At 46.9% G+C, this 16,799-nt stretch overlaps 3 protein-coding genes across 3 annotated transcripts; 1 reads left to right on the forward strand and 2 right to left on the reverse strand.

The window, feature by feature from the left end:
- The first annotated feature begins 5,416 nt into the window (after window positions 1-5,416).
- On the forward strand, window positions 5,417-6,268 carry LOC122693425 (uncharacterized protein C17orf114-like). The gene is made up of 2 exons (XM_043900924.1): window positions 5,417-5,510; window positions 5,967-6,268. Exons 1-2 carry the CDS (start codon window positions 5,438-5,440, stop codon window positions 6,137-6,139), a joined length of 246 nt encoding a protein of 81 aa, XP_043756859.1. The 5' UTR covers window positions 5,417-5,437; the 3' UTR covers window positions 6,140-6,268.
- Window positions 6,269-7,805: 1,537 nt separating this feature from the next.
- Window positions 7,806-9,843, reverse strand: PSMB6 (proteasome 20S subunit beta 6). The gene is made up of 6 exons (XM_043903574.1): window positions 9,688-9,843; window positions 9,187-9,254; window positions 8,726-8,857; window positions 8,495-8,624; window positions 8,168-8,312; window positions 7,806-8,026 (listed from the first exon to the last, which is right to left on the reverse strand). The coding sequence occupies exons 1-6, from the start codon at window positions 9,787-9,789 to the stop codon at window positions 7,884-7,886; spliced, it is 720 nt and encodes a 239-aa protein (XP_043759509.1). The 5' UTR covers window positions 9,790-9,843; the 3' UTR covers window positions 7,806-7,883.
- A 4,010-nt stretch (window positions 9,844-13,853) lies between these two features.
- GLTPD2 (glycolipid transfer protein domain containing 2) lies at window positions 13,854-15,208 on the reverse strand. Its single transcript, XM_043903573.1, has 4 exons — window positions 15,073-15,208; window positions 14,909-14,961; window positions 14,486-14,652; window positions 13,854-14,385 (listed from the first exon to the last, which is right to left on the reverse strand). The coding sequence occupies exons 1-4, from the start codon at window positions 15,176-15,178 to the stop codon at window positions 13,869-13,871; spliced, it is 843 nt and encodes a 280-aa protein (XP_043759508.1). The 5' UTR covers window positions 15,179-15,208; the 3' UTR covers window positions 13,854-13,868.
- Between the last annotated feature and the right edge of the window lie 1,591 nt (window positions 15,209-16,799).

Here is a 16,799-nt window from a genome sequence, read left to right on the forward strand (position 1 = left end):
GCTGGGAAAGATTGAGGGCAGAAGGAGAAGGGGACGACAGAGGATGAGATGGTTGGATGGCATCACTGACTCAATGGACATGAGTTTGAGTAATCTCCAGGAGTTGGTGATGGACAGGAAGGCCTGGCGTGCAGTGGTTCATGGGGTCGCCAAGAGTCGGACACAACTGAGCAACTGAACTGAACTGAAACGTTCCTGGGTAAGTCTTTCTGTAGAAATACCTTTTCGTTTCACTTCTGTAAATAGCTAGAAACTTGCCAAACTTATTTGATCTCTAATTGCACACATTTATATGGAGACATGGTAAAGAAAGTGACAAAAGCTATTTTAAAATGATCATTAAAAAGCACTTTTTAAATAAGCGAAATATTTTAAAATGGGGGGGGGGCGTATTTTAAAATGAGAGGGATCTGCCAAACTGTTTTCCGAAATGGTGGTTCTGTTTTACATTTCCAAAATCTGCGTATGATAATTCCAGTTGATCTGTAGCATGGCCAAGATTTGATATTGTCAATCTTTTTAGCATTAGTCATGCTAGTAAATGTAAAATAATACATCATCATAGTTTTATTTGCATTTCTCTAATGACTAATGATGCTGACCATACTTCAAGTGCTTGTTGACCATTTTTATGTATCTTTTATTAAGTGTTTGATTCTTTCATTGACTGTTTAGAAAACCATGTTATTTGACTTATTAAATTGTAAGAGTTCTTTATATATTAAATTGGTCAAAAAGTTTGTTCGGAATTTTGAAGTTCTTTGGGGTTTTTCATAAGGTGTTATGGAAAAATGAAAACGAACTTTTTGACCAACCCAATATTTTGGATACAAATCCTTCATCAGATAAATGTACTACAAATATTTTCACCCAGAAGATAGCTTCTCTTTTTAAAATAATGGTGCCTTTTGGGAATTCCCTGGCTGTCCAGTGGTTAGGACTTGGCTCTGACTGCAGGGCCTAGCCTCGAAGCATAGCCGAAACAAATAAATAAATGATGCCTTTTGAAAAGCAGAGGTTTTTTATTTTGATTAATTTGTGGCCTATAGACTATTACTCAGCAATAAAAATGAATAAAGTGTAAAATGGTGTAACCACCTTGGAAAGCAATTTCAAAATGTTAAGCAAAAGTTATTGTGCTTGTGTTGTGCTTGTGCTAAGTCACTTCAGTCGTGTCCGACTCTTTGCGACCCCATGGACTGCAGCCCGCCAGGCTCCTTTGTCTACGGGATTCTCCAAGCAAGAATACTGGAGTGGGTTGCCATTTCCTTCTCCTGGGGATCTTCCCAACCGAGGGACTGAACCCATGTCTCTTAGGTTTCCTGCCTTGGTTCTTTACCACTAGTGTACGGGCAAGCAATTCCACTCCTAGGTATATTCCAAAAAGAATTGAAACATTTCTTCACAGAAGCTTGCTCAGGAATGTCCATTGAAATGTTATTCACGTCACCAAAAAGTAGATACAAACCAAATGTCCATTAAGTTATCGATGGATAAACAAAATATGGTATATCCCTACCATGAAATATTCTTCAGCCCTGAAAGTCATGATGTACTGATAGCCTGCTACAACATGGATGAACCTTGACATGTTATGCTAAGTGAAAGGAGCCAGACACAAGGGACCGCATATTCTATGAGTCCATTTCTATGAAATGTCCAGAATAAGTAAATTCAAAGAGACCATAGCTGGACCAGTAGCTGGGGAGAGGGACAGGGGGGTGACTGCTAATGGGCACAGAGCTTCTTTTGAGGGTGATGACAAGGTTACATTAGCTGTGATGGTTGCTCACCTCTGTGAATAAAAAAACAAACAAAACCATTCAGTTGTAGACTAAAGGGTGAATTTTATGGCGTATGAATTATTCTCAATAAAGTTATTACAAGAAACACAAACTGTTAATACATACAGCTGTTAATACACACAACTGTTAATACATACAACATGGGTGACTTTCAAAAACACTATGCTGAAAGAAGCCAGACACAACAGAGGAGTACTGTGTGATTCCACTAATACTGAGTTCTGGAATAGCAAAGCCGATCTATAGTGACGGAAATCAGATCTGCAGTTGCCTGTGGCAGGGAGTGGGGAAAAGAGGGACAGTAAAGGGCACAGAGGGAACTGGGGGAGGGAAATGTCCCCAACTTGATTGGGGTGGGGATTACACGGGTGTACGCACTTGTCATTGGAAAAGACCCTGATGCTGGGAAAGATTGAGAGCAGGAGGAGAAGGGGGCGACAGAGGATGAGTCAGTTGGATTGCAACACCGACTCAATGGACATGAATTTGAGCAAACTCCGGGAGATAGTGGAGGACAGGGAAGCCTGGCATGCTGCAGGTCATGGGGTCACAGAGTCAGACCTGACTTAGCAACTGAGCAACAACGCACTTATCAAAACTCATGAAACCACGCACTAAGATATGTGCATTAAATTGTAAATTTTTACTTCAATAAAGTTAATTAAAAAAACAGATGTTCCATAAACCCCAGCAGGATCCTCTATGACCCACCTCTCAGAATATTGGAAATAAAAGCAAAAATAAACAAATGGGACCTAATTAAAATTAAAAGCTTCTGCACAACAAAGGAAACTATAAGCAAGGTGAAAAGACAGTCTTCAAAATGGGAGAAAATAATAGCAAATGAAGCAACGGACAAAGAATTAATCTCAAAAATATACAAGCAACTCCTGCAGCTCAATTCCAGAAAAATAAAAGACCCAATCAAAAAGTGGGCCAAAGAACTAAACAGACATTTCTCCAAAGAAGACATACAGATGGCTAACAAACACATGAAAAGATGCTCAACATCATTCATTATCAGAGAAATGCAAATCAAAACCACAGTGAGGTACCATTTCACACCAGTCAGAACGGCTGCTATCCAAAAGTCTACACGTTTATAAACGCTGGAGAGGGTGTGGAGAAAAGGGAACCCTCTTACACTGTTGGTGGGAATGCAAACTAGTACAGCCGCTATGGAGAACAGTGTGGAAATTCCGTAAAAAACTGGAATAGAACTGCCACATGACCCAGCAATCCCACTGCTGGGCATACACACTGAGGAAATCAGAATTGAAGGAGACACGTGTACCCCAATGTTCATCGCAGCACTATTTATAATAGCCAGGACATGGAAGCAACCTAGATGTCCATCAGCAAATGAATGGATAAGAAAGCTGTGGTACATATACACAATGGAATATTACTCAGTCATTAAAAAGAATACATTTGAATCAGTTCTAATGAGGTGGATGAAACTGGAGCCTATTATACAGAGTGAAGTAAGTCAGAAAGAAAAACACCAATACAGTACACTAACACATATATATGGAATTTGGAAAGATGGTAACAATAACCCTGTATGTGAGACAGCAAGAGAGACACAGATGTATTGAACAGTCTTTTATACTCTGTGGGAGAGGGCGAGGGTGGGATGATATGGGAGAATAGCATTGAAACATGTAAATTGTCATATGTGAAACGAATCGCCAGTCCAGGTTCAATGCATGATACAGGGTGCTCGGGGCTGGTACACTGGGATGACCCAGAAGGATGGGATGGGATGGGGAGGGACGTGGGAGGGGAGTTCAGGATGGGGAACACATGTATACCCATGGCGGAATCAAGTCAATATATGGCAAAACCAATACAATGTTGTAAAATAAATTAATTAATTAAAATAAAAAATAAATAAAATAAAATAAATAAAAAACAGATGTTCCAATATAAAATTAAAAATCAAGTGTAGATTTCAGTCAAGCAATGGAGTCAGCAGTGCTTTCTGACCTTTCCCACATCGTGACACCCTAAGGGAATGACAGTGTAGCTCTCGGAGTGCATTTTATTTATTTATTTAAATATTTGGCTGCACCAGGTCTTTTTTTTTTTTTAATCTTTGGCTGTGCTGGGTCTTTGTTGCTGCTAGAGGGCTTTCTCTGTTTGTGGCAAGTGGGAACTATTCTCTGATTGCGGTGCTCAGGCTTCTCTTTGCAGTGGCTTCTATTGTTATGGAGCACGGGCTTGAGGGCTTCAGTAGTTGCAGCATGGGGCTTTGTTGCTCCGCGGCATGTGGAATCTTCCTGGACCAGGAATTGAACCCATGTTCCCCTCATTGGCAGGTGAATTCTTAACCACTGGATCACCAGGGAAGTCCCCATGCCAGGTCTTACTTGCGGCATAGATCTCAGATCTTGTTGAGGCTTCCAGGATCTTTTTCTTTATTCTTTTTTAAGTTGCTGCATGTCAAATCTTAGTTGCAGCATGTGGGATCTAGTTCCCTGACCAGGGATTGAACCTGGGCCCCCTGCATTGGGAATGTGAAGTCTTAGCCAGTGGACCACCAGGAAAGTCCCTATTTATTTATTTTTATTTACTTATTTTTTATTTGGCTGCACTGGATCTTAGTTGCAGCATGCCGGATCTAGTTCCTGTGACCAGGGGTCAAATCCAAGCCCCCTGCATTGGGAGCACAGAGTCTTAGCTGCTGGACCACCAGGGAAGCCCGTATTTATTTTTTAAAACTAATTTTTATTGGAGTATAGTTGCTTGGAGGGTATTTAGAGTCTTTGGTTAGCATACTTGGGACCCCGGCTCCCAGCTTGGGCTCTGGCTGCCCTACACCTGCTGGGGGAATCAAGGCCTGCCAGGAACAAGCTCGGGAAGCTCATGTGAGGTGGTAAAGAGTAGACTCTGGAGTCAGACTGAAGAGGGTGAGGGAAAGTTCCTGGTCTTCTGATGACTGCCTGTGTGACCTTGGACAAGTGCCCTAATCTTTCGGTTCCTTGGATTCCTCATCTGTGCAATCGCATAGGAATGACACTGACTTTAAAAGATCATTGACACAATCAGATGAGATAATGTGTAAAAGTCCCTAGAATCTACCTGGCATGGGATAATTAATCAATTGGGACTATTTTCATAAGAGGGGACAAGAGCTACTGGACCGTTTAATGAGAATGTAAACATTTTCCTGACTGATAAACTTTCTTGTTCTGAAAAAATAAACTATTCTTTCAAATTTTACATCTTGGGCATTATAAATAGAAATTAATCTCATTGTGAAATACAAATGAATCCCCAGCAGGGTCCAGCCTGCCACAAAGTTGTCTGGCATTACTGTAATGAATTTTCACTGTGCCTGTCTGTCCTGGCACGTATGTGTCTGTCTCTACCCTACCTCCCCTCTCAGTCTTCTGCTTCTCCATGGAGATCAGAGACAACCCCCAAATTAAGGGGGCACAAAAGGAGAGGTGTTTGAGTGGGGGATTCCCCCACCCCTTCCCTCCTCCCTTGCATCTCCTGGCGCCGATAATCACCAGGCAGTCTGAGGCTAAGTGGTAGTTTTGCCTACAGTGGAGGGGCTTGGAAACCACACCCCTCCTGGGGCCCTCCTGGCCATTCTCAGCATCTCCATCTTCTCCGTTGTTGCGATGGGTCTGAAGGGGGCATGGTGTTTCCCATGGTGTGGGTGCCGGAGACAGCGAAGGACTGATGGAGGAGCAGGTATGGGGGCAACAGAGGAAAAGGCGGGCTGCAGTCAGACAGACAGACTGTGCTGGAGAGAAAGGCAAATGCTCAGACCAGGGGAGGGAAAGGATGATCTCTTTTCCTGGGTGGGAGGTGGGTCTATCGCTTCCCCACAGGACTGGCTAAACACTTTGCAGGCCCCAGTATAAAGTGGAGAAGTGGGACCCCCCCTTATTAAAAAAATTATTAAGAATTTCAAGACAGCGAGAGCAGAGCATGACACCAAGCGCAGGCGCCCTTCTGAGCGTGGCCTCTTGGGCCAGCGCACAGTTCGAGGGCCAAGGAAGCCCACCCTGCCACCAGCTTCCCCTCTCCCTTTCACCATCTGATGCTGGTGACACTCACCTTGCCAAGTCCCCAGCCATTTTCCCTGGCCTCTTTTCCTCCTCCTGATCCCCTGTGCCCATCTTCCCCCTCCACTGTCCCTTTTAGGCCTGGATCCAGCTGCCCCTCCAGATCCAGACAGCAGCCCAGCTGTAGCCCCCATTGCCGCCGAGGGAGGGATACCATCCCTAGGGTCTGGTGCTTACTTCAGCAGGAAGGCCCGGCTCTCCTTCCGCCACCAGCTGCATGATGTAGCATCAGCCAACGACTCCACCATCTGATGCGGGGAACCGGGGGCTACACCTCCAGGCCTTGGCAACCTTCCTTCCCCACCTTCTCATCTGAGCCCAAGGCCCTTCCCCCAGGACCCTCATGACCTTCTTATTAAATACATGGAGAGTTGCTTCTGAGTATTGTGTGTGTGTGTGTGGTGTGTTTTGGAGAAGAGATGGGGACCATGACACCAAGCCTGTGTGATGGGGCTGAGGGGGGAAGTGCAGCAGGGTGGGAGGGAGGACACAGGAGTGGGAAACAGGAGGCACCTGATCTCCAGCAGAGCCCAGGTATGCCCAGCGGGAAGTAGGTTTTCTGAAACCAAGCTTCAGAGCTGAAGGTGGTGAGACCAGTTTGGAGCGGTCAGTGGGTAGGCAGGACAGCAGATTGGGTTAGGGAGCATTTTCGTTTGATAAATATCAAATGTCCACTCCCTGCCAGGTATTGAAAATATATCAGTCACTCAAGCACAAAGAATTCTCTTCTCACTGAATTTGCTTTCTGGTAGGGGGAGGCAGATAATAAATCAGCATGGTAATAGGAGACACTGAAATGTACTGCTGTGAAGAAAATAAACCGATAATGTGAGAAAAGGGTTGGTGGTGTTTCTTAAAATTCAGTTAGGAAAGGCCTTTCTGTGGAGGGATGGAGTTTGCAGGGTTGTGGAGTATAAGGGAAAGAGGAATCAAAGATGCTTTGAGACAGGGAAGACCGGGAGAACAGGTTTTGCAGAAAATCAAAACTTCTGCAGTGGTTATTTTAAGCTTGAGATACACATGTTTGGGGTCAGAGATTCTTCACTTAATCCAGGACCTCACCATATCCTTAGGAAGCTTCCTCTGTACCCCCTGAAATCTTCCAGGGCAGGATTGTGTTTTTTTGTTTGCTTTTGTTTTTTTGGCCATGCCGCTTGACCTGTGGGATCTTAGTTCCTAACTCATGGGACTGCTAGGGAACTCCCCACGGCAGGATTACATTCTAGAACCAGGTTTCCAAACGCGGCTTTCACAGTTCCCTTAGCCACTGACTGGAGAAGCAGATGAGGGAAGGCTGTCGGTCTCTGTCAATGAGCACCACTGAGGTCTCTGGGTCCAGCCAGTTTTACAGGGGCCAGAGTTCACTCCCGGTTTCCCATCTGAGGGACTGAAAGCTGACTTCCCATCACCCTCCCAAAGGAAAGGTGGTTGCTGGCACTGACCCACAGCACTCCCAGTGGCCGCTCTCTCCCACTACGACATAAATCTTAAACTCCATTTGCATCAAGGTCCACCTTCCACCCAAAAGCCAAAGAAGTCACACTGCTGCTTCTTACGAGGTGACAGAGGTGAGTGTGAAGACAGGGGACCATGAGCCTGGATTGGAGATGTGGAATCCTTCTGGCCTCACAGCAGGTAGCCTCCCAGGGGGCAGGCTGAGGGGAGGTGACTCCAGTATCCATCAGAATTTTGAGTTCCACCTTGGGCTTGAATAGCAAGGGGAGTGGAACATCTGTGGAAAGCCCCCATATAAACCACACTCCTGTCACAAGGGCCTGGATATGGTAAAGAAAGTGTGGGGGATGATGGCCTGGAGAAGGGTCCATTCCAGCTCCCTCAGGGCAGTGATTTATACAAACAGGAATGGGCCAGACAAGCTCATGTTTGAGGTCAAGGAAAGAACCCCAAAGCACACAGATTCTCACTGATGAACTGTTTATTAAACTTTGAATGGGGTATGTATGGGGTGTCTCATTATATCTTAGGATCTCAGGATTCAGAGAGGTGGTAAAGTGGCAATGGTGAATTTAGGAATCTGGTCTCCCAGAAGTACCTGCCGCTCTACCCCTGGTTCTGCAATGGCTGCCAGGCGGATCACCCCTCCACTGGAGCCGTCCCGCTCCATTGCCAAAGCGAGAGCTGATAAAAGAAGAAAATTAGGTTAAGAGAAGAAACTTAGGATCACAGTCAGATGCTGGGATCATGGCAAGGGAAGAGGAATGTTGACCTGGCTTGGGTAGGAAGATTTAAGCTCAGAGACCCAGGAGCCCAAATTCTCACCATTGGCAGTGAACTGCAGGCATTCTTCCTTGGTCATGCCTTCCCGGTAGGTAGCATCCACATAGCCATAGATATAGGAGCTCCCGGAGCCCCCAATGGCAAAGGGCTGTCGTACCATCATACCCCCCATGGGCACCGAGTACACCTACCAGATGGAGAGAGAAGAATGTCATCATTTGTACATATACATTTACCTGTCCATTGTGGGAGTGGTCTATGAAGAGTTAATAGTAAGTGATGTAGAGACCGGAAAAAACTAGAAAATGGCTGGGGTGGGGAGAGACCGAAAGGCATGGCTCCAGTGTTCTGGGGGTGGTGGTGTCTGACCTGTCCCCCTTCTTGGGGGTCCCAGCCGGCAATGATGATTCCTGCCATCAGGTCTTCTCGGTATCGGTAACACATCTCCTTAAAGAGGCTGGCCGCTGTGTGCACCAGTGGAGGCTCATTCAGCTCAATGCTAGATGATGAATACAGTCATAGGAAAGACAGTATCAGACCATTCAGCCCCTCAGGTCCCAATTCCTTTCAGACACTTGCTCTTCCCCTGCCCACAAGTACCTGTGGAAACCAAGCTGATAAGTGACTGCATCAGCTACTGCTTGGGTATCAGCTGCTGAGCCTGAGCGGCAGCAGAAAATACGGTCATGAATAGGGGTCAGCTTGTCAGTCACTCGATTGGCAATGTACGACCTGCAGGATGGCAGAATAGTGAGGGAAGGAGCCCACCTGTCTCCCACTTCCATCTTTCACTATCCACTACCTCAATAGGAATTCTAGTATTCCCGATCAGTCTTCATCTAAACTGAAACAGGCTGGAAAACAAACTTTTGCAAGAATTTCACCAAAAGGTTGAGAGAACTACAAAGCAGTAAAAGATGGAACAAATCCTGATCTCCGAGGAGGTGAAAAATCTCCGTTCCCACAGCAGCCCAAGGAGGGTAAGGATGGACTGGCAGGCAAGGAAGGAAGGAAGGAAGGGAAAGATGGGAAGATCTTTCACATAGCTGTCCTGAGCTCACCCAGTGGTTGTTCTGGAGTCGGCTCCTAGAACCACGCCCCCATCAAATTGCACAGCCATGATAGTGGTCTGGGAAAAAGGATAAAGGGGTGAGTCGGCCTCTCCATATTCTCCAGCACACACAAACCTCAAGGATCCGTCTATCCAGTCCCCAAAGTACGAGTTCAGTCGTGCGCTACCAAACCATCATCAAATCTCATGGGCGGGGGGAGGGGAGTCTCAATAACCCCGCTGGGTATCAGAATTCCAATCCTCAAATTCCCAAAGGCACCCTGGCCTTAAGCTTTCGTCCTGCAAGATTCCAGAATCCCACGCTTCAGCCTACCTTCCACCTCTCACCGCATCACTCGTGCATCCTTAGGATACCTTTCCCCCTGCCTGAGCGCATCGCACAGACCACCTCTCTCCTCCCGCCCCTTCAGTTCTCCCAACCCACTCCAGCGTTATCCTTCTAACTCTTCAAGCCTTGCGCATATCTCCTGAATCCCGAGTTCTTCCTTACCCCTGTGGAAACTTCCCGGTTCTCCCAGTCGGGGGCAATAGCCTCAGGCCCCCAAGCTGGTGCCGGCCTGGTTCCCCCAGCTGCTACTAAGGTGGCCGCCATCTTCCTCCTCCGGTATTGCCGCAAAGCAACTGTCGTAAAGCGCTCTGTCACTCTCTTAAGTCGTGCTCTGAGGACTTCTGGCTGACGGCAGAAGGGAAAAGAAATGCATGGGGAAAGTTCTTTTGCGACAGGGAGCGCTTGATGGCAGCGTGGCTGGCACACGAACCAAAAAAAGCTCAACAGAAAAACCCGCAAACCGTGTGGAAAGACTACTTTCCTCTCGGTTCGGGCTGGACTGATAAATCTGATCAGAATTGCGGATCAAAGAACCTTCATGATAGACTTGTGCATCTCCGGTTTAGAGTGACCGCACTATGTTTTCATTTCTCTTAGTTATATACCTAGGAGTATATAGTAGGAATGAAATTGCTGAGTCATGTAGTAACTTTTTGTTTAGCATTTTAAGGAACTTACAGCTTTTGCACAGCAGCTGCCTCGTTTTACATTCCCATTAGCCGTGAATGAGGATTCCGATTTCTCCACTTCCTAATCGTTACTGAGCATGTTTAACTTTAGCTCTCTTAGAAGGTGTGAAGTGATAGCCTGTGTAACATTGAGCACATTTTCATGTGCTGAATGACTATTTACATATCTTTTTGGAAAGTGCTTTGTCCGTTTTAAAGTTGGATTATCTTTTTTTCTTAAACTGTTGAGTTATTAATTTAAGAGGGCTTTTGTTTCGTTTTGTCTTTTTCATGAGCAAAACATCAAAACTTTTAAAAATAGGATTTTAAACTTATTTATGTATTGGCTGCACCTCGTGATTTGCAGGATCTCAGTTCCCTGACTAGAGTTCACAGCAGTGAAAGCCCCAAATGCTAACCACTAAGCCACTAGGGGACTCCCAACATCAAACTTTTTAAAAAATTGAAGTATAGTTGATTTACAATATTGTTTTAGTTTCAGGTGTATAGCAAAGTAATTAAGTTAAATATATATATATATATATATATATATATATATATATATATATATATATTCCCCCCCCCCCCCCATCATAGACTATTACAAGATATTAAGGATACTCCCTGTGCTATTTACTTGTAATTTGGCTGCACTGGGTCTTAGTTGTGGCATACAGGATCTTGTTCCCTGATTAGGGATGGAAACCAGCCCCCCTCCCCCCCCCAGCCCCCCACGCCCCAAGCATAGACTCTTAGCCACTGGACCACCAGGGAAGTCCCCTTCATTTTTCCCCCCTTCATTTTTAATATAGGTATATATACCTACACATTTTCTTCTGAGCACTTTTTATGCTACATCCGAAGTTTTGGTGTGCTTTGTTTTCACTTTCCCTAGTCTCAAAAGTATTTTTCTTGGAGTGGGGGAGAAAAAGTATTTTCCTGGTGATTTCTTCTGTGCCCTAGTGTTTGGTTAAAAGTGTGCTTTTTTACTTTCCACATATTTGTGAATTTTTTGAATTTCCTTTTACTATTGATTTCTAATTTCAGCTTAGTTGGAGAAGATTTTGTGTCTTCAACCTTTAAAAATATTTTGAGACTCTTGTGGCCTAGTCTATGGTCTACTCTGGGGTTGCATGTGTGCTTAAGAAGAATATATATTTGACTGTTATTGTGTGGAGTGATCCTCCTATGAACTTGCCATACTATTTCTACATACTTCAGCTGGAGCTGGGATTTGAATTGAAAATATGACCCTGACACACCCTCCCTTAAAATTAACTCTCAAGATACAGTCTCCCATCTCTATAATAGTTTATAAGGGCCTTTGTGAACTTGCTCCTGCCCACCTGACTGGAATCACATCTCTTTTAATATTTTTTGTTGTAAAATATAAATAATATAAAATTTAGCATTTTAACCATTTTTGGTGCACAATTCAATAGCATTAAGTACACTTACATTGTTGTGCTATCCCCTCTTTTCTTTTTGACACTCTTTTTTTTTTTTCTTTTTGACACTCTTGACTGCAATCAACTGAACTATTTTTAGTGCTTCCTCATACATTCATTCATCAAAGAGCTGTTGAATGTCTGCTAGATGCCAGACAACATTTGAGGCACTGAAAGTATATCCGGGAACAAAGTAGACAAATTCCTAGCCCCATGAAACTTTCTATGGGGGGTAGACAAAAAAAAGTACAATATATAGTATGTTAGATAGTGAATTATACTAAGAAGAAAAACAAAGCAAGGAAGGGAGATAGGAAGTGTGTGTGTGTGTTGAAATTTTAGAAAGAATAATCAAGGCAAGTTTCACTCAGGAGACATGTAAATAAAGACCAAAAGAAAGGAGGGAAGTCATTTGTATATATTGGGGAAAAGCATTCTGGACAGAGAGAAGAGCAAGTACAATGGTCCTGAGGCAGGATCTTGCCTGACATATTGTTGTTGTTGTTTAGTCGCTAAGTTGTGTTTGACTTTTGCAACCCCCAAGGACTACAGCACTCCAGGCTCCTCTGTCCATGGGATTTCCCAGGCAAGACTACTGTAATGGGTTGCCATTTCCTTCTCCAGAGGATCTTACCAGCCCAGGGATTGAACCCGAAAATCCTACATTGGTAGGCAGATTCTTTACCACTGAGCCACCAGGGAAACCCCTGCCTGACACAGTCAATAGATACTGAGGTGGTCAGTTTGGCTAGTGCAATCAGATCACAGAGGACTTTTGAGGAAGTTTTCATCCTTCTCAACTGAATATATGATCCAGAAAATCTTCTGCTTAGTTTTTAAAAGTTTTAATCTAAGTGCAATAGGAAACCATTGGAAAATGTTGAGCAGGGAAGTGACATGATATGCTCTACATTTTAAAGATCACTGTGGCTTCTCTATTGAAAATATGCCATAGGGAAGCAAAGTATGGGAGAGAGAAACAGAAGGCTATTGCAACAATCCAAGTGATAGATAAAAGTGACTTGATAGGTGGGTAGCAGTGGAGATGAAGTGAAGTGAAGTCGCTCAGTCGTGTCCGACTCTTTGCCACCCCATGGACTGTAGCCTACCACACTCCTCTGTCCATGGGATTTTCCAGGCAAGAGTACTGGAGTGGGTTGCCATTTCCTTCTCCAAAGGATCTTCCTGACCCAGGGATCAAACCTGGGTCTCCCACGTTGTAGGCAGATGCTTTACCGTCTGAGCCACAAGGGAAGTCCTAGCAGTGAAGATAGTAAGAAATAGAATTTGACGGATTGAGGTGGGTATGATGAAACAAACCAGAGTCTGGATGACCACAAGGTTTTTTAGCTTAAGGATGCAGCAGAATGGAATTGTCATTTACTGAGGTAGTGAGGACTATGGAGCATTTTAGGAGGAGAGGATATCGGAAGCTCCGTTTTGGACTTGTTAAGTTTGCTATGTCTAGTTGAAATCCACATGGAGATGTGGAATAAGGACGAGTATACACAGTATTCTGGAATCCAGGGGAAAGTGGGTTGGAGTTATAATTTGGGAGTTATCAGTGTATAACTTTGTTCACTGGAGTCCACAAACGAACATTATTGAGCTGGCGCCTGCTTGACGTGAGTCAAGACGCACAGGTTTTAGCCTTGGGTAGCTGACGGGAAAGGGTGTCATTTATTGAGATAGGAAACATAAGAAGAGGTGCGGTTCTGGGAGGAGGTGACTGGATCCGTGTAGGATGTGTTGCATTTGCGGTGTCTATGGAGATGTCCGGGAAAGAGTTGGCTTTACGGGGGCTGGAGCTCAGGGGACAGGTCTGGACTGGAGACGTGGCATGTAGTGGACAAGTGAAGCTGTAGGAATGACTGAGACAGGTCAGGGGTAGCGAGTCTCTCGGCGGCGGGGAATAGGAATAACACATCTTCATCTTCCCGCATCTATTTTTCCTATTTCCCTTAAGCGCCTGCCATCATCGCACAAAACGCCCTAAATCGACGGCCATCAGAGAATAGCCCCACTGTTTTTATTCCCCACTGTTCTCCCTCCTCCGGGAGATTGCAGATAGCGGAAGCTAAAACCCTACCCACGCCGGGTTGGTGACGTCACCACGGAGGCGGGTTATGTGGTGACCACGCCCCTGGCGCCGAGAGGCCAGTCTAGGGCTCAACGCCAGCTGTACCGACGCCTTCCCGGTGTGAGTCTTTCCTTTCGCCAGCAGGCATCAGGCCAGCTCGAGCAAGCCGCGCTCGGCCAATAATCCCTGGGTACGGTTGTAGACGTCCTCCAGGGTGCCCGCGGCCCGGGCCAACGCGGCCCTCGCCTCCGTCTCTCTGGCTCCGGGACACATCACCTCGAGTAAGCGGCCGCGACCCGGGAAAGCGAGGAATGCGAGGTGGGCTGCCTGACGGACGAGCCAGGAGTGATGCGGGGCCAGAGCAGTACCATAAGCGTCGCTGCACTGAATGCCGGCGTCCGGGCCTCCGAGCATCCCGATCGCCACCCGGTGGAGGCAGAGCTGGGACCAGCGTAGCGCACGGTGCAGCAAGAGCATCGTTACCGAGCCCGAAGCCTTGGCTGAGGGCGGTGGGGCGATCTCGGGCCGCTCCCACGCCACCATCGTCCCCAGGGACGTGTAGTGCGCGGCCTCTGGGCCGTGCACCAAGGCTTCGAGGGCTGTCACTTTGGCGGAGGCCTCCCTTGTGGCGAAGGCGAAGATGGAGCCGAGGGGAGTTAGGAACCTGTGTGTGTGTGTGATGGTGGGAAGGGAAGGAAGGTTTGAGAGAGGGCGATGGAGCCACCAAGAGGCGGGGACTGGATGGGAGGAGAAAGATCACTCACCTGACTAACTCCCTCCATCCTGCCAGGTACCGTGACAATTCCACGTCCCCTTCCAGGTTCAGACTGGCGCGGAACAGCCTCATCATACGGCCCAGCATCCCCTGGGGGCCCAGACACTGAGGCTCTTCCCATTCCGGGCCCTCCAGGGGTCCCGACTGTTGCTGGACCTGCAGGTTAGATTTGAGGGCATCGAGATGGGAGCAGAACCCCTAGCTCGCTGGCCTCGCCAGGCAGCCCAGTTGAGCTCTGAAGAAATTATTCCTTAGATCTAGCTGGTGTTCCTCTGGCTGGACTCTCAGCTTCCGACGGGAGAGGGGAGAGTAGGAGGAGGGCCTGCCCTGCATCAGATCCTCAGACTGGTCCGCTTCCCCCTGCTCAGGACCCTGTCAGGAGCTCCCAGTTCCAGCCCTGCCGGTAGCGTACCTGGAAAGGCGGCGGCCCGTCCGCAATGCAGGACTGCGTCCCAGATCCGCAGCCTGAGAGGGGGAGGCGGGACAGAGCGGTGAGGGCTTGAGGTGAGGCCTTAGTTCCCCAGGGCCTGGATTCCCCGGTTCCTCCCAGAGCAGGTGAGAGAACGGGCTACTCACGAAGGTTCCGAGCCCAGAGATAAACAAGCAGTAGCGCGAAGACACCAAGAGGAATTGCGCTGTGCAGCCAGCGCCGCGGTATCTGCCGCGGCAGTGCGACCCCCATGGCTGCGGCAGGGACCACCGCCCCCTTGCCAGCTGCTAGCCGAGCTTTGTCCCTCCGCCTCCGGGAGGGGAGAGAAGCCGCGGTGCCTGAGGTGCAAAGAGTTAATAATTAACCTACCAAGGCCCCTTCTCCTGTGCCCTTTGCCCCAGAGGGCAGCATCAGAGGGGTGAGGGACTGGAATGAAGAGAATTTAGGGGATTCTGTAGCAGTGACACGTCTCTTAGATTTTCCTTCCCTGAAGGCTGGATGGTAGTAAGAGGCAGCCTGGGTACTGTGAAGAGAGGCTGAGGTCAGAAGCAGGTCCCCCACGGAACAATGGTGGGCCTTAAGCTGACTCTGGCCTTGAGTTCCTCCACTGTAAATTGAGGATAATAATAGGTTCTTTTGCAAGACCTCATGTGAGGATTAAATGATATCATATGTGCAAACACTGTAAATGGAAAAGCTTACCACAGTTGCTCCATAAATCTTACTTTTTAAGTTCAAGCATGGGGAATCTGAGACCCAGGAAACACCCACTTCTAAATTATCCTATCCTTGTGCATGTGTGCTAAGTCACTTCAGTCTTGTCTGGCTCTTTGTGACATGATGGACTGTAGCCCACCAGGCTCCTCTGTCCATGGGGATTCTCCAGGCAAGAATACTGGAGTGGGTTGCCAGGCCCTCCTCCAGGGGATCTTCCCAACCCCCAGATCGAACCTGCATCTCTTATGTCTTCTGCATTGGCAGGCAGGTTCTTTACCACTAGCACCACCTGGGAAGCCCCATTCTATCCTCAGGAGACCTTGTCTTGAACTGGAAGCTTGATGTCTCAATTATATACTTTAGGCTGTCTCCTTTTACATTTAATTCTTTAAACCTCCAAAATGATTCCTCAGTCAAACCAACCTTTATAAATACCTCCATATGCCAGACCCTGTACTAGGCCCCAGGAATAGAAATGTGCCTCTACAGAGCTCCAGGTGCATTGAAGAATTTATCATCTGTCTCTCCAACTGGGATGTGAGCTCTGATGAAGACAGGAGACTTTTCATGTTTGCTACACTTCCCTGGTGACTCAGTCAGTAAAGCGTCTGCCTACAATGCGGGAGACCGGGATTCGATCCCTGGGTGGGGAAGATCCTCTGAAGAAGAAAATGGCAACCCACTCCAGTGCTCTTGCCTGGAAAATCCCATGAGAGGAGCCTGGTAGGCTACAGTCCATGGGGTGGCAAAGAGTTGGACACGACTGAGCAACTTCGCTTTACTTCACTCTATTTACAGCATTTAGAATATTACCTGAGATACAACACATTGTTTCTAAATAAGTATGTATTGAATAAAGCACAGGAATGTGCGTGAGGGGCAGGCCAATGAGGGTTGGTACTACTCCCCACTGGTGGCTTAGACTGTAATGCATCTGCCTGCAGTGCAGGAGACCTGATCTCCAGGAAGATCCCCTGGAGAAGGAAATGGCAACCCACTCCAGTACTTTTGCCTGGAAAATCCCATGGATCGAGGAGCCTGGTAGGCGACAGTCTATGGGGTCCCGAAGAGTCAGACACGACTGAGTGACTTCACTTTCTTTCATTTTTCACTACTCCCCACAACAAACCTGAGCAGTTTTGTCTTTTTTTTTTTT

Source organism: Cervus elaphus, chromosome 5 (genome assembly GCF_910594005.1).
Source record: "Cervus elaphus chromosome 5, mCerEla1.1, whole genome shotgun sequence".
Classification (NCBI taxonomy): domain Eukaryota; kingdom Metazoa; phylum Chordata; class Mammalia; order Artiodactyla; family Cervidae; genus Cervus; species Cervus elaphus.